The following is a 14,667-nucleotide window of genomic DNA, read 5'->3' as shown; positions in this document are numbered from 1 at the left end:
TCGTTTTTACTGCTAAGGGAATCCCGGAAACACTTCGCCGTCATATTATCTAGCTTGGATGCTGGCGTTGGCAGGCGCACCTTGGTTGCACTTGTTCCATTAGCCGTCAGCGAGTGACGCAATTGGATCTCTTCGCCAGCATTTATCGAATTCGAACGTGGAGTTTTGTCAGTGTTGACCGAATTCCCCTTCTGTGGCCGCTTGCTTCGCCGCCGAAGGTGAAAAAAATCCGCGCAACGTAATGGCTGCTACTTCCGCCCCGAGCAAAAGGTACGGTGTCTTCTACTAGCCTGTAAAATAAAAACGTTCCTTTACTATTTCTCTATTTTTTTTTTCATTATAATATGTTGTTCGTCTGCTGGTATCATAAGAAAGTAATCCTTTCAAGCATTAATATTAAGGATTGTCTTTTATATGTGTAGGTCCCGCCTCTGATGATTATCCAGCGAATCACAGATAGTTATGGTGGCCGATGGACGTCCCTGCAGCCAATCAGAGCCCGCTGTGGGCGGGCCCCTGTAGTTCCCACACAGCTTTCGAGCAGGGACCTCTCTGCAGTCCTCTACCCGGATTCCAGCGTCTCAACCTGGGCTCGCCATCCGAGCAGAGACCGCCGCATTGTTCTCCACCAGGACGGTCGTCACTATGGACCCCTCACGGCTGCCACCCGGCAGGTTCTGGCCCCGTCATCACGCCCCACTATGCCGATGGACCCCAGCAGGTTGGAAGAGAAGTTGTATATGGTCAACTTACTAAAATAATGGCTGAAGTCTTTTTCTTTCTTTCTTTCTTTCTTTCTTTCTTTCTTTCTTTCTTTCTTTCTTTCTTTCTTTCTTTCTTTCTTTCTTTCTTTCTTTCTTTCTTTCTTTCTCTTTCTTTCTTTCTTTCTCTTTCTTTCTTTCTTTCTTTATCTTTCTTTCTTTATCTTTCTTTCTTTTTTTAATCTTTCTTTCTTTTTTTAATCTTTCTTTCTTTTTTTGTGAACTCATCACTCATGCATTAAATTATAAATAAATCATGTACTGTACAGTATTATATTTTTAGTGTTTTCTGACTAAACAAAAAAATAATAATCTTGGACATTATTGTGAATTACAATGTCCAAATTATTATTCTTATTACTATTATTATTGTTATTATTATTTGCTTGATTGTGACTGGAAAAAGTTAGTAAAATTCCCCCCTCCTAAAAAAACAAACATTTTTTAAATTAATTTGATCAATTGTTTTTCCTTTATTTTATTCTCTATTTAATTGTAATTGAAATAATGATGTTGAATGTTTTGAATGTATTGATTGATCTTGTTTTTTTTGTGTGTGTGTCTGGAAGAATGGGAAAACTAGGACATTTTAGGAAAGTGGAAGAAACGGTACTACCTGTATCCTGAAATTTTGTAATATTTGCAAAATTGAATGGTGTTTCTCCAAAGTTTCATAACTACAGCTGTTGCCCTTTCAAAATGATAGCTAAGTTTAAAAAGCCAGGAGGGCACAAGGGTCGAAAATGTTATTGGGGAAAAAAAATAAAAAATAAAATATATATATATATATATATCCATCCATCCATTTTCTTGACCGCTTATTCCTCACAAGGGGGGGGGGGGGGGCTATCTCAGCTGGCTCTGGGCAGTAGGTGCGGGACACCCTGGACTGGTTGCCAACCAATCGCAGGGCACACAGAGACGAACAACCAACCACACTCACAAGCACACCATCGGGACAATTCGGAGCGCCCAATTAACCTGCCATGCACGTCTTTGGAATGTGGGAGGAGACCGGAGTACCCGGAGAAGACCCACGCGGGCACGGGGAGAACATCCAAACTCCACCCAGGAAGGTCCAAGCCTGGACTCGAACCGGAGACCTCAAAACTGGGAAGCGGACGTGCTAACCACTCGACTTATATATGTATATATTTCCAATTTAATAAAATTTTTTCCTTCATTCTTTAAAAAAAAAAAAAAAAAAAGAATTGAAAGGGAACAGACAGAAGTAAAACTTGTGGGTTAGGGGTTAGGGTCAGGTGCCCCTGATCATAAAATAAAATAAAATAAAAATCAAATAATAATCAAATAATAATGATAACAATAATAATCAACACAAAATAAATGACATTAAGCAGTCAACTTATGCTTGTCCTATATATAGATATGTATTCTAGTAATTGAGTTTTTATACATTTAAAAAAAAAAAAAAAAGATGATTTAGTTATGTGATCCAGATTGTTCCACAAACTGACACCTTGAGTAGAAATACATTGTTCTTTTTGTTTTGTTCTGTATTTAGGTTTGGGAAAAAAAATATCTGTTCCTCTTAAAATGTACTCACTTTACCTTTTATTGAATTTAATTAGAATGTTAATTGGTAAAATCTCTATTAAATAATTGTGTTTACGCTACTTTCCAGATATCTCCAAATTCAGAGTCTCGTTACGGACTGGACCCAGGGCTGCTTCCCAGCGCAGTAAGTTTATTGTTATTTTTAAGGACTACTTTTAAAAACTGATGCTATCATGCTAACTCTTCCATAACTGGGCTTAGGTCAAAGTGATGGCGGACGACACGGCGGAGTGGGAAGGGAAAGTTTTCGTCTCGGAGCCTTTTGGCCCTCCGCCTCCTCTTCCGACCACTTCCTGCATCATGGAGGATGGAGGTAATAATGTGACCATGTTATTTCCAAGTATTACCTTCAGAACACTCTGATCCTGTGTCAAATCGTTTGCCTTTGCAAAAGTACACTGCACAGTTCGCCAAATAAGAGGTCAAGTGTGCTTGATTAATGCTAGTTATTTGCCACTCCCGGTTAGTTAGCTGTAAAGCTGACACATAAACAAAAGGAATTTAGACATTGACTTTTTAAATGTGAAAATGTTCAAACAAACCAGATAATTTTGTCTAACGAGTCAACTAGTTTACTTCGCCATGACGAAATATAGTTGTGTTGACATGTGTGATGATGTCATGTTCCATCCAGGCAGCGCCAGCCCCCGTGCCATCCGTTCCACCACGTACTGCTTCCCCCAGGATGGTCCCACCGCTCTGCTGGCCCGTCTGCCCCTGGCCACGCTCGTTACGCCCCTGGCCAGACACAACTCACTGGAGGTGACGTTTTAAATCTTCAATTTCAATATAATAATATAATAAAGCAATTAAGAAGTTAATTTGGTTATATATATATATATATATACATAGACAAAATCCTCAAAGAGATCTTCTATCACAAAACAAGACAATTCCTCGAAAATAATTTAAAAAAAAAATCTGACAAAATTTTCACATCATAATGTCTAAATAGCACAATTGCGCCTCCTGAATTTTTCCTGTAATTTATTTAGATTTTCCACGCCTATGGAAGGCTGTTTGAATATTTATTCCATATTCTTGATGTTAGTCTTAAAGTCCGTACTTGTACCCTTTTTTTGTCCTCACATGTCTACTAGTTGGTGTTGCTAGCTGTACAGTAGTCTACCAGAATGGTTTAATTGCATACTAATGGGCCAAATGTCGACGCCTTCTTAAAATAAGTTTTTTTTTTCAGATTTTTCAGGAAATACAAAAAAATATTTGCATCATGAGGAGATAATTTAGGCCAAAAAATATATGTGTATATATAATGCAAAAAATGACTTAGGCAATTATTTTAAGAGGGTGACAATGTGTCAATAATAAACAATAGAGATGTAGCGATATCCAAACATCACGATACGATATCACAATATGAAGGTCACGATACAATAATTATCATGATAGTGTGGCGATGTTGGCGACACGAAAAAAGTCACAATATTGAAAAAAAAAAATAGCTCGTACTAAAAAAACAATATGAATGTGCTTTTAAACATAACAATGCATATAAACAACCTACAATCTCTAATAAAACTTAATATTTAGGCACTTGCTTATGCAAGCACACATTGAATTCCTCCACATATCGACTCGCTTCACAAGCATATTACGTGCTCCCTTCATCTGACCATTAGTGTAGATTTTAAATATAGAAGGGCCAAAACATGCCTTGTGAAAATTAAACTGCACTTAAAAAAAAACACACACACAAAAAAAACACACACAAAAAAACAGCCACTAGAGGGTGCTAGAAGTGCACAAATGGAAATCAACCGGACTTTTTTTTTTTTTTTTTAACAGATGTGCTGCTTTTAACATCGGGACATAACGATGACGATATATGGTGGCAGTTTTAATACCGCAATATCACACTATTTCCGTTATCATTGCATCTCCGAGCAAACAGGCGAGCTGTGACGTTCGCAAGGGCACTTTGACGTCAATTTCGGTCGACAGCAGAGGACGGTGAAGTTGATGTAAATCTGCTTAATTCTTACTCCAGCAACACAAAATTCATCACAGTATTGTGTTTAAAGCACTGTAGGAATAATTGTAAATATAAGTTATTTGCTGCAATGAAGAATTGCTTGTGCTTCTAATGAAGAATGATTTGCTCTGCTCCACACTCACATTCACATAACATAGCTATATGTTATCGTAACAGAAGACTCAAGAAGCACAAGAACCAGAACATCTAACGCAGCAGAATGGTTAGAGCCAGTCTGCTGAGGCCGCCTGTTTTCTGTTAAGAAATGATTGCAAACTTGACCACATATGTACTCAGCAAACTTCCACTCACATGCGCACACGCATAGGCAAACAAGTACACTGTGTTACAACTATGCCTTGTATTTGGATTTTTAGGGTTGGAACCTCCATGTAATTAGGGGCGTGGCTGTGTGGAAACCAAATAAAAAGAGAGGGTGAGGAGAGGATTCTTCAGAGAGTGCAGGAGTGAATTGTATCAGTCAGTTCCTCTCCTCTCTCCTCGTAAGCCTTGAACTGAGTGTCTTCTCTCCTTTTTGTGTCGTGTTTAATAGATGTCAAACCGGTAAACCTGACAGGCACATATTAAACATTATTCCCAAAGAAAGGTTTTGCCTTGAGTTCCACTTTAATTGAACGGCTTGCCATACATGTAGCTTCATTGACGTCTCGTCTCCAGAAGCGTCCGCCGGTGGTCATGGAGGACACGTGCGTGTCGGGATGCGGCTGGTGCGGCGCGTCCATGTGCGTCGCCATGAGCTGGCAGGACTGCGGCCAGAGGTTCCGCTGCCCTTTTTGTGACAAGCTAACCGAAGGTAAAACTGAACCGGAAAAAAAACAGTGCGACCACTTTTGAGTGAAGGGACCACTGTTTTGGTGACATCAGTGTCCTTGTGTCCTCTGCCAGTGCCGTGGCAACAATACCAGCCTACAGACGGGGTGGACGGGGTCCGGCTGGATCGGGATCAGAGACCCCAAATCCACATGGGGTCCTATGAAGTCCTCCACGCCTTCAAGGTTCCTTTTGGCGCACGTTTTGCTTGACACTGAAGGTGAAATTTGGGCGCCATCATGAAGAGACCCTCCAAAAAAAGTCTCAAGAACCAAATTTGAATCCTTGATAGAAAATATTCAATAGTGACAGCACTACATGAATTTCAATGGCCCTCCATTAAAAAACAACAACAAAAAAACAAACAAAAATCTCATTTTTGAAGTCAGTTGCACTAAAATGAAATTTGCATGTTTATCATGTATCGAACCACAAACAAGGTCTCAAGAACTTGTACCTGAAAAAAACCCAACTGCAAATCCACCATTTTGGTTTGAAGTTGCCATTTTATATCTAAGCCATGTCTGAAAAGGCACAGTACGAGGTCTGCCATTTTGGTTTGAAGCAGCCATTTTTGGTTCATTCATAACCATTGATTGTACCCTCGAGAATTGTATTTTAAAATGTTAGCCCCCAAAGACAGTTTCAAACAGCAACATGAAAATTAATAGATATGTCTCTCATGAGTAGACCCACAAAAAAAAGTCCAACATGAGGAAATCCACAAAAAGTCACAAAAACGCACTGAAACGACAACGGCCATTTTGTCCTGAAGCCGTCATTTTTGTGACATTTTTCAATCTTTCTCCTCCATTTCTCTTATCGGATAGCCACCAAATTTACACCACATATTATGTGTGACATGACATCAAACTATAAATAATCAGTTTTGGTCATTGCACGTGGGCGGAGCATAGCGCCAATACCACAAGGTCAGATCTTGTTGAAGACAAAATTCCTAATGATTAATTTTTTTTTAGGTATAAAAAAAAAAAAATAGTAAAAATAACTAAAATAAATCATAAATAAAATACAATAGTAATAATAATAATAATAATACAAATAATTATAAAATTGCTAATAAATAATATCCTGTGTTTATTTTATGTGCACGCAACAGGGCGAAGCGGCAGCACTGCTTCTGGCCGTCGACACGTCAGCGGCGGCGCTGAGAGGCGGCCATTTGGAGTTTGTGACGCAAGAAATACACACTCTGCTCGCCTCACTAAGCCGGTCGGTATAACACACACTGAAAACACAATCGTGCAAAAGCACACGTTGACCGCCAATTTTGGCGCAGGGACGTCCACGTGGGCCTGCTGACGTACGACAGCCGGATCCAGCTGTACGACCTCAGCCCCGCCCTGTCCCGCCCGCGCATGCTGGTCATGGCGGAGACATGGGACGAGCTGCAGCTTCCTGTCAGGGAGGGGCTTGTACTCCCCCTAAGGGACTGCATGGACAGCATCACCAGGTAGAAAAAAAAAAGACAGTTATGTAAAAAATAAAACAAGAGATAAATTTTTACTAGGGGTGTCAAAATTAGTGTGTTAATTTTGAGTTCATTTAAAGTTCCTTTAACGCAGCTAACTTTTTTCACGCGCGATTAATGACCGCCCCTTATTTGGACAAATGTAAATATAAAAATACAAATACATACATAAATACATACTTAATAGATAAAATATAATAAATGATATAAAATTAAAGAAATAATAATAAATAAATAAATAAATAAATAAATAAAAATTTAAAAAATACAAATGCAATTATGCCATCTAGTGGCAGAAAAAATGACCAACACAAATCAATATCACACTTGTTTTTTTTTTTTTTTTTTTTTTACAGTACTGTACATTTCTTTAATTGTAATTAAATTTTATGAATTCTTATGACATTACTGATGACTAAAAGATGCAGCCATATGTCTATTAACTCATTCACTCCCAGCCATTTTTTACTGAAGCCACCCCCTTCGCTCCCAGCTGTTTTACTGGACTTTGACTGATATTGCAAGGCCCACAGAATATTGTGTTCTATTGCTATAAAAACATGGAACCTACCAAAAGAAAGATTGGAGTCTCGTCTTTCATCAGGGAACAAAAAAGTATATTTCTATCTGTTTCCGTTTTATGAGCATTAGAATATAGCTAAGTTTCATTCTCGTTTTCATCATGGCCCTGGTTGATCTGTTATAGTCTGCTGCCACCTGCTGGCCATTTTTGGAATTACAAATTTTTTTTCACCCATTCTCTGCAGTTGAGAGGCTGCATCAAAGCCTTCTGTATGTTCTAGCATAAAAAAAACAAAAAAACAAAAAAAAAACATATAAATACGTATTTGGGACACTTAATACAATTAAAATAGAACATATTTATACGTTTTTGGGAGCAAATGAGTGAAACATGTTTTCCCACTTTTATGTTAAGAATATGAAAACTTACTGAATGAAAAAATATTGTATTATACATTTAGAATAGATTTAAAATTTGCGATTAATCGTGAGTTAACTATTGAAGTCATTCAATTAATTATGATTACAAATTTTAAATCGCCCGACACCCCTAATTTTCCTACTAGTGGTAAGACTATTTCCAATGCTAATGTGCTAACAGTTGGTAGACTCACATTTAGCAAGATAGCAACCTAAGTAGACAATGTCTGAGGCTGTACAATGTACATTTTTTTTTTTACATCTTTCCCTGTTTTGTAGTACGATCTGTAGTGAGAATTGATCAAATGCTAACATGCTAACATTTGTGTGGTGGTGTTGTAGCGTGTTGCAGCACATTCCGCAGATGAGTCCGGAGGGTGACGACTCGCCGGGCGTCCCAGTGGAGCTCCCGGTCAAAGCGGGACTGGCCGTCCTCAAAACGCTGGACTGTCCCGGCAAACTGCTCGTCTTCCCCTCGGCTCCGTTAGTTGAGACAGAACAAACCTCCACCGGTTTCTTCGGGACCAGCACGCCAAAAGTAAGGCCAAAAGTCATTTTAGGGATGGACTCAAGATGGCCTATCAGTCTTGTTCTATTCAAAATGGTGTCATGACTTCCCCTCGCAGTCCATCTTCCAGCCACCGGAGGGCGCCACCTCATTGGCTGAGGCGTGCGTCCATCAGGGTTGCGGCGTTCACCTGTTTCTCCTCTACCCGCAAGACGTGGGCGGGGCTTGGCCCGGCCACGTTCCCTACCTGACGGGCGGTGCATTGTACGCCTACGACCACCTGCAGGTATCGCAGAAGCTATTCATCAAATGCTAACATGCTAATAAGAATCATAGTTCACATCTTTCCCTCTATTCAGTTGCTATTTTTTGATAATTTATCAAATGCAAATATATATAATGAGGTGACCTGTGCTCAAATACTATTGTAATTAAAATTTAGAAGGATGCTAACATCTTAGGTGTTGCTAGGCTAATATACGTACTTATCTACAGGGGGATTTGGACCGGGAGCGCTTTAGCCGCAATCTAAAGCGCGTCGTGGCGGCAGATGTTGGCTACAGGGCGGAGCTTCGCTTGTTTGTTAGCAAAGGTGAGTCTCTGAAACCCGCAAAATCCTTTACAAGAATGCACCCACAATGCAATTCTGTTGGCAGGGATGCGCGTTTCCGGTTGCTACGGACCATTCGCGCCACGGCCGAGGCCTGACAGAGTTGCTATGGCGATGCTGGACGGCTGGACGACGCTGGCAGTGGAGCTAGCGCATGACGGTAGTGCTCTAGATGTGACGCGAGGCGTCACGATACAGGTACGGCACACTAGCTGTACTTTTTCGTTTGATTTTTTTTTTTTTTGTGGCAGACACGAAGGTTAAGTAAATTCAGAGTTCATTTGTAATCAACGATAAGTTAGACTTTGTTGTTTTATTGTCTTTTTTTGTGTCATGAAAATCGATCAAATGCTAACAGTCGGCGTGCTAACATTTAGCAAGAAAACAACTTAGTCTGAAAGTTGCTAAGTAAGGCAGCTTGAGAGGATCGTGATCTAAAATTAGAAAAAATTTCAGCGGAAATTTTGGATGTGACTGCTGACTCTTGCAAGGTGGAAATTCGCATGCACTGAACAGTTTGCCAAAGCCTGTTGAAATCAAGTCACGTCCTTTTGAAATCAGGGCACTTCCTGTTGATAACAGGTCAGTTCTGGGTCACTTCCTGTTGAAATCAGGTCACTTCCGGTTGATTTTAGGCCACTTCCGGGTCACTTCATGTTGAAATCAAGGTCACTTCTGGGTCACTTCCTGTTGAAGTCATGTCAGTTCCCGGTCTCTTCCTGTTGAAATCAAGGTCACTTCTGGGTCACACCTGTTGAAATCAAATCACTTCCTGTTGAAATCAGGCCACTTCCGGGTCACTACCTGTTGAAGCAGGTCACTTCCTGTTGAAATCAAGGTCACTTCCTGTTGAAATCAAGCCACTTCCTGTTGAAATCAGGTCACTTCTGGGTCACTTCCTGTTGAAATCAGGCCAGTTCCGGGTCACTACCTGTTGAAATCAGGTCACTTCCTGTTGAAATCAAGGTCACTTCTTTGTCACTTCCTGTATAAATCAAGCCACTTCCTGTTGAAATCAGGTCACTTCTGGGTCACTTCCTATTGAAATCAAGTCACTTCCTGTTGAGATCAAGTCACTTCCCTTTGATTTTATGCCACTTCTGGGTCACTTCCTGTTGAAATCAGGTCACTTCCTGTTCAAATCAAGTCACATCCTGTTGAAATAGGGTCAGTTTCGGGTCATTTCCTTTTGAAATCAGGTCACTTCCTGTTGAAATCAGGTCACTTCCTGTTCAAATCAAGTCACATTCTGTTGAAATAGGGTCAGTTTCGGGTCATTTCCTTTTGAAATCAGGTCACTTCCTGTTGAAATCAGGTCAATCCCTAGGTGCTTGATTTGTGGATCCCCCCCTTCTCCATGCATTCCTATGAGACTTTTTTTTTGGCGGGGTTTTTTTGGGAATTGCGTCACCATGATAACTCGGAATTCCGAAAAAAACGAGAGTCAGATCGAATCGCATCTTTTGAGACCTCATTTGTGCCGGTACGTCTAACGGTTCGGGCCGCATTTTGTCTGAAAAATTCCGGTAAATAAAGAATAATAATAAACGCCGTTTTCTAGGATAGTATTAAGTGCCTGCTTTGCTTCGCAAGCGGTAGCTCTGCTAATGCTTTGCTTCGCAGCAGTCACATAATGAGAATTTATTTCATGCTAACATGCTAACACTATTTTTTTAGGGTTAATGATATTTTTCTTTCTCTTCTACGTGTTGCTAGGCAGTCCTGGCGTACAACACCCCATTAGGAGAGCGGAGATCCAGGGTGCACACGTTAACGCTGCGATGCTCACGCCACCTGCAGGACACTTTCCGCCAGTACCAGGCCCAGACGCTGCTGGCCTTCTACTGCAAGAAGAGTAAAAAAGGAAGGGCACAAAAGCAAGGGATAAACAATTACACGTCGCATTCTTTTATGTCCTCCGTTTGCAGTGTATTGTGCGGCTTTGGAGCGCCCCCTGCAGGATCTGCGTGAGGAGCTCCAGAGGGACCTGACTGAGGCATTGGCATCCTACCGCCGTCACGGCTGCTCCGCTTCGGCGTGGGCGTCGTCCGGTCAGCTGGTTCTTCCTCGGGGCCTGCGAGCGCTGCCCGTCTACGTCAACAGTCTGAGGAAGAGCGACGTGCTGCTTCCCGGCCTGCGCACTTCGGTCCACTGCCGCCTGGGGCTGCGTTGCCGGGTGCTCGCTTTGGACGCCGCAGCCTGCGCCATGCACTTTTACCCCATGCTGATGCCTCTGGTATGTACACGTGCAGCAAAACTTAAAAAAAAAACAACAACAACAAAAAAAACACTAAGCTCCATTTATGTTTATTTGTTATGGTTAAAATGTTTTTAATGTGAATACCATATTTATTTTATTACGGTAACTTTATGATATATTGTAAATAATGATATTGTCAATAATATGATACTAAAATATTGGTAAAATAAACAATATTTATTTTAATAAATAAACTTACATATTAGTAAAAGAAACAATGTATATTAAATATATTTTTTTATGTGAATATTGTATTATTTTATTATGGTAATTTGATGACTTATTGTAAATAATGATATTGTCAATAATACGATACTAAAATATTAGCAAAATAATCAATTTTACTCTTAATAAATAAAATTACAGATGAGTAAAATAAACAATGTTTATTAAATATTTTTTAATGTCAATACTGTATTTTATTACTGTAATTTGATGACTTATTGTAAATAATGGTATTGTAAATAATATGATACTAAAATATTAGTAAAACAAACAATGTTTATTATTTTTTTTTTAATGTGAATACTGTATTTATTTCATTATGGTAATTTGATGACTTATTGTAAATAATGATACTAAAATATTAGTAAAATAAACAATATTACTTTTAATAAATAAACTTACATATTAGTAAAATAAACAATGTTTATTAAATATTTTTTTTTAATGTGAATACTCTATTTCATTATTGTAATTTGAAGACTTATTGTAAATAATGATATTATAAATAATATGGTACTAAATTATTAGTAAAATAAACAATATTACTTTTAATAAATAAACTTACATATTAGTAAAATAAATACAGTTTATTAATTTTTTTTTTTAATGCGAATACCATATTTATTTGATTAGGGTAACTTTATGACATATTGTAAATAATGATATTGTCAATAATATGAGACTAAAATATTAGTAAAATAAACAATATTACTTTTAATAAATACACTTACATATTAGTAAAATAAACAATTTTTATTAAATAATTTTTTATGTGAATACTGTATTTTATTACTGTAATTTGATCACTTATTGTAAATAATATTGTAAATAATATGATACTAAAATATTAGTAAAATAAACAATGTTTATTAAATAATTTGAATTATTTTGAATAATTTTACATAAAATATAAGGATATTAGTAAAATGTTTTATTTTATAAAATACTATTTATTATTGAATTATAATTATATATAAATAATTATATATATATATATTAGGGGTGTGAATTGCCTAGTACCTGACGATTCGATTCGTATCACGATTCACAGGTCACGATTCGATTCGATACCGATTAATCCCGATACGAATGGTCACGATTCGATACCGATTAATCCCGATACGAATTTATAAGTTCGATTGTTGCGATTTTTTTCCATTCAAATTTAGAAAATACTATAAGTAAATTTGTACATGTACACTGTAAGATTTGTATGAATATATTTATCTAAAACTTGAGGCTTATAACCGTGAGCCACTGTACACAAACAGTTTGCAATCTGTTTTACATTTGAACAGCATTAAAATAAAAATATTAAGGCTTAATGTGCCGTTCATATAACATTCTTCCATGCTCAAGGTGTGAATCCTAAAAAAAAAAAAAAAAAAAAAAAAAAAAAAAAAAAAAAAAATCGATTCTGCCGATTACTGAATCGATTCGAGAATCGCGCGATGTAGTATCGCGATATATCGCCGAATCGATTTTTTTTAACACCCCTAATATATATATATATATATATATATATATATATATATATATATATATATATATATATATATATATATATATATAAAATTAGACATGAAATGAAAAAATATTTTACTCTATATAAAAGTGGAAAAGATGTTGAAAAATTGAGTTAAAATTAAAAAAAAAATGTTCCTACTGTAAAAGAATTAGTGTGATATTGATTTGTGTTGAGGTCATTTTTCTGCCACTAGATGGCATAATTGCATTTGTAAGACATTGGGGACAGCTCAGTTCATTTTTCTTTTCATATTAAGAGCTATCTAATCTTTAACAAGAAGTAGCTTGTGAAATTCTGCACATTTTTTAAAATTGTAAATTACAACTGGATTATATATGAAATTATATATAAATAAATATACATGAATTAAAAATATATATCTTACTCTTTTACTCTTTGACACAAATAACAAGCAGCAAACACAGTGAGCGTAAGATTTGCTGACTTGCACATGATGCCGATTTGCACAAAAAAATCCTGAAAAAAAAAATCATTAATTTTATCGCCTTCAGCCGCTATCGAGCGCTGGAAACGTGAAGGAGGAGGAAGATAATGAGGGTGCGCTACGTTGTTCGGCCGCAAGCCTGCGCCCGGGCGGGATGTATTTGCTGCACGCCCCCCATACCCTCCTGCTGTGGGTGGGCGCCCACGTCCCGGCATGCACTTTAGTCGAGCTCTTCAATGTGACATCTCTGCCCTCTGGAGAGGTAACCTGTTTTGTTTGTTCACTACAACTTATATACTACTTTATTTAGAACATAATCTATGTTGTTCGTCCATTCCAGACCAAGCTGCCGGTTCTTGACACTCCGTTGTCGGCGGCCGTTCGATCTCTCCTCGACGCGCTGGACTCTGAGGTCCCGTGCTTCCGCCAGGTAAACACTCCTTGACTCTAGAGCGTCACGCAAAGTTGTTGGTAACGTTTTCACGTAACCTTCGCAGCTGCTCCTGGTGAAGCAAGGCGACGCCGGCGAGGAGCTCCTGCGGCGCCACCTGGTGGAGGACAAGAGTCCCAACGGCGGCGCGTCCTACGCTGACTTCCTCTACCACCTGCACGTCAACTCCGTCAGCCTGTTGCAATGACCCCACAAACACATTCATGACTGTTGTCTTTATTTATTTACTATTCATTCACAGGGTTGTGTTAATAAACACTGTGACTAGACGCTGGTTGAACAGGCCTGACTGGAAATTATTTCCATGTCATTTTTGAGCTGTAATTATGGTTCGCAATGAACCTGTTGGCACATACTGTATGTGATTAGAAGTTTTTTTTTTTGTTTTTTTTTGGGTAGCTGTCATTCTAAGCTTGAACCCAAGAGGCTGCTAGAGAGCTGCACTGCAAAGCCAGGAAATGGTGGATATTGCTTTTCAAAATAACGTGCACAAGGGGTAAAACAATGATAAAATATCAAAAGTGGTTTTAATCACCCGCCCTACCTTCCATTGTTACAGTTTCTTCCTTTCTCTTTTCATCCTACATAACTACTAACCTACATTCCATGACTTTGACCTACATTCCTTTCTTTGCCTCCAGCTTTCCTTCATTCTGTCATTTATTCTCTTTCTCAAATAAATGAATTTAAAAAGTGTATACAGTGGACCCACCGCTATTTGGGAGGATAGGGACCAGTCCGAGAATTGTGAAAGTTTGCGTATAATTGACAGTACACCCTTTGAAATTAATTCGTAGGGGGCAAGGGCGGGGACAGACTAAGCACATAAAGAAGAGGAAAAAAATTAAACAAAAAAACCAAAACATTTCCGTCCCTGTTTCTACCAGGTCAGAGGTCAGCAACGACATCAAACTCAGAATATGCACGTAGCAAAGCTTTTGCACTTTTCATTTTGATCATTTTTAAAGATTTGACATGATTGTCTATTAGCGCCTTCAAAAATACAGAAAAAAGGGGGCTTTGCCTTTCTCCTTTTGGAGCAA

The 14,667-nt window shown here is 38.4% G+C and overlaps 1 protein-coding gene across 1 annotated transcript; it reads left to right on the top strand.

Annotated features, from left to right (window-relative positions):
- Nucleotides 1–44: 44 nt before the first annotated feature.
- On the top strand, nt 45–13,893 carry LOC144018962 (protein transport protein Sec24C). Its single transcript, XM_077521692.1, has 18 exons — nt 45–270; nt 423–721; nt 2,407–2,463; nt 2,541–2,652; nt 2,974–3,101; nt 5,011–5,146; nt 5,239–5,348; nt 6,284–6,396; nt 6,464–6,637; nt 7,940–8,135; nt 8,224–8,391; nt 8,601–8,697; nt 8,762–8,913; nt 10,432–10,570; nt 10,644–10,951; nt 13,241–13,435; nt 13,514–13,603; nt 13,671–13,893. The coding sequence occupies exons 2-18, from the start codon at nt 473–475 to the stop codon at nt 13,809–13,811; spliced, it is 2,565 nt and encodes an 854-aa protein (XP_077377818.1). The 5' UTR covers nt 45–270; nt 423–472; the 3' UTR covers nt 13,812–13,893.
- The last annotated feature ends 774 nt before the right edge of the window (nt 13,894–14,667 follow it).

Source organism: Festucalex cinctus, chromosome 5 (assembly GCF_051991245.1).
Source record: "Festucalex cinctus isolate MCC-2025b chromosome 5, RoL_Fcin_1.0, whole genome shotgun sequence".
NCBI lineage: Eukaryota > Metazoa > Chordata > Actinopteri > Syngnathiformes > Syngnathidae > Festucalex > Festucalex cinctus.
Note: the sequence above shows the minus strand (reverse complement) of the source record. Positions and strands in the feature narration are given on the sequence as shown.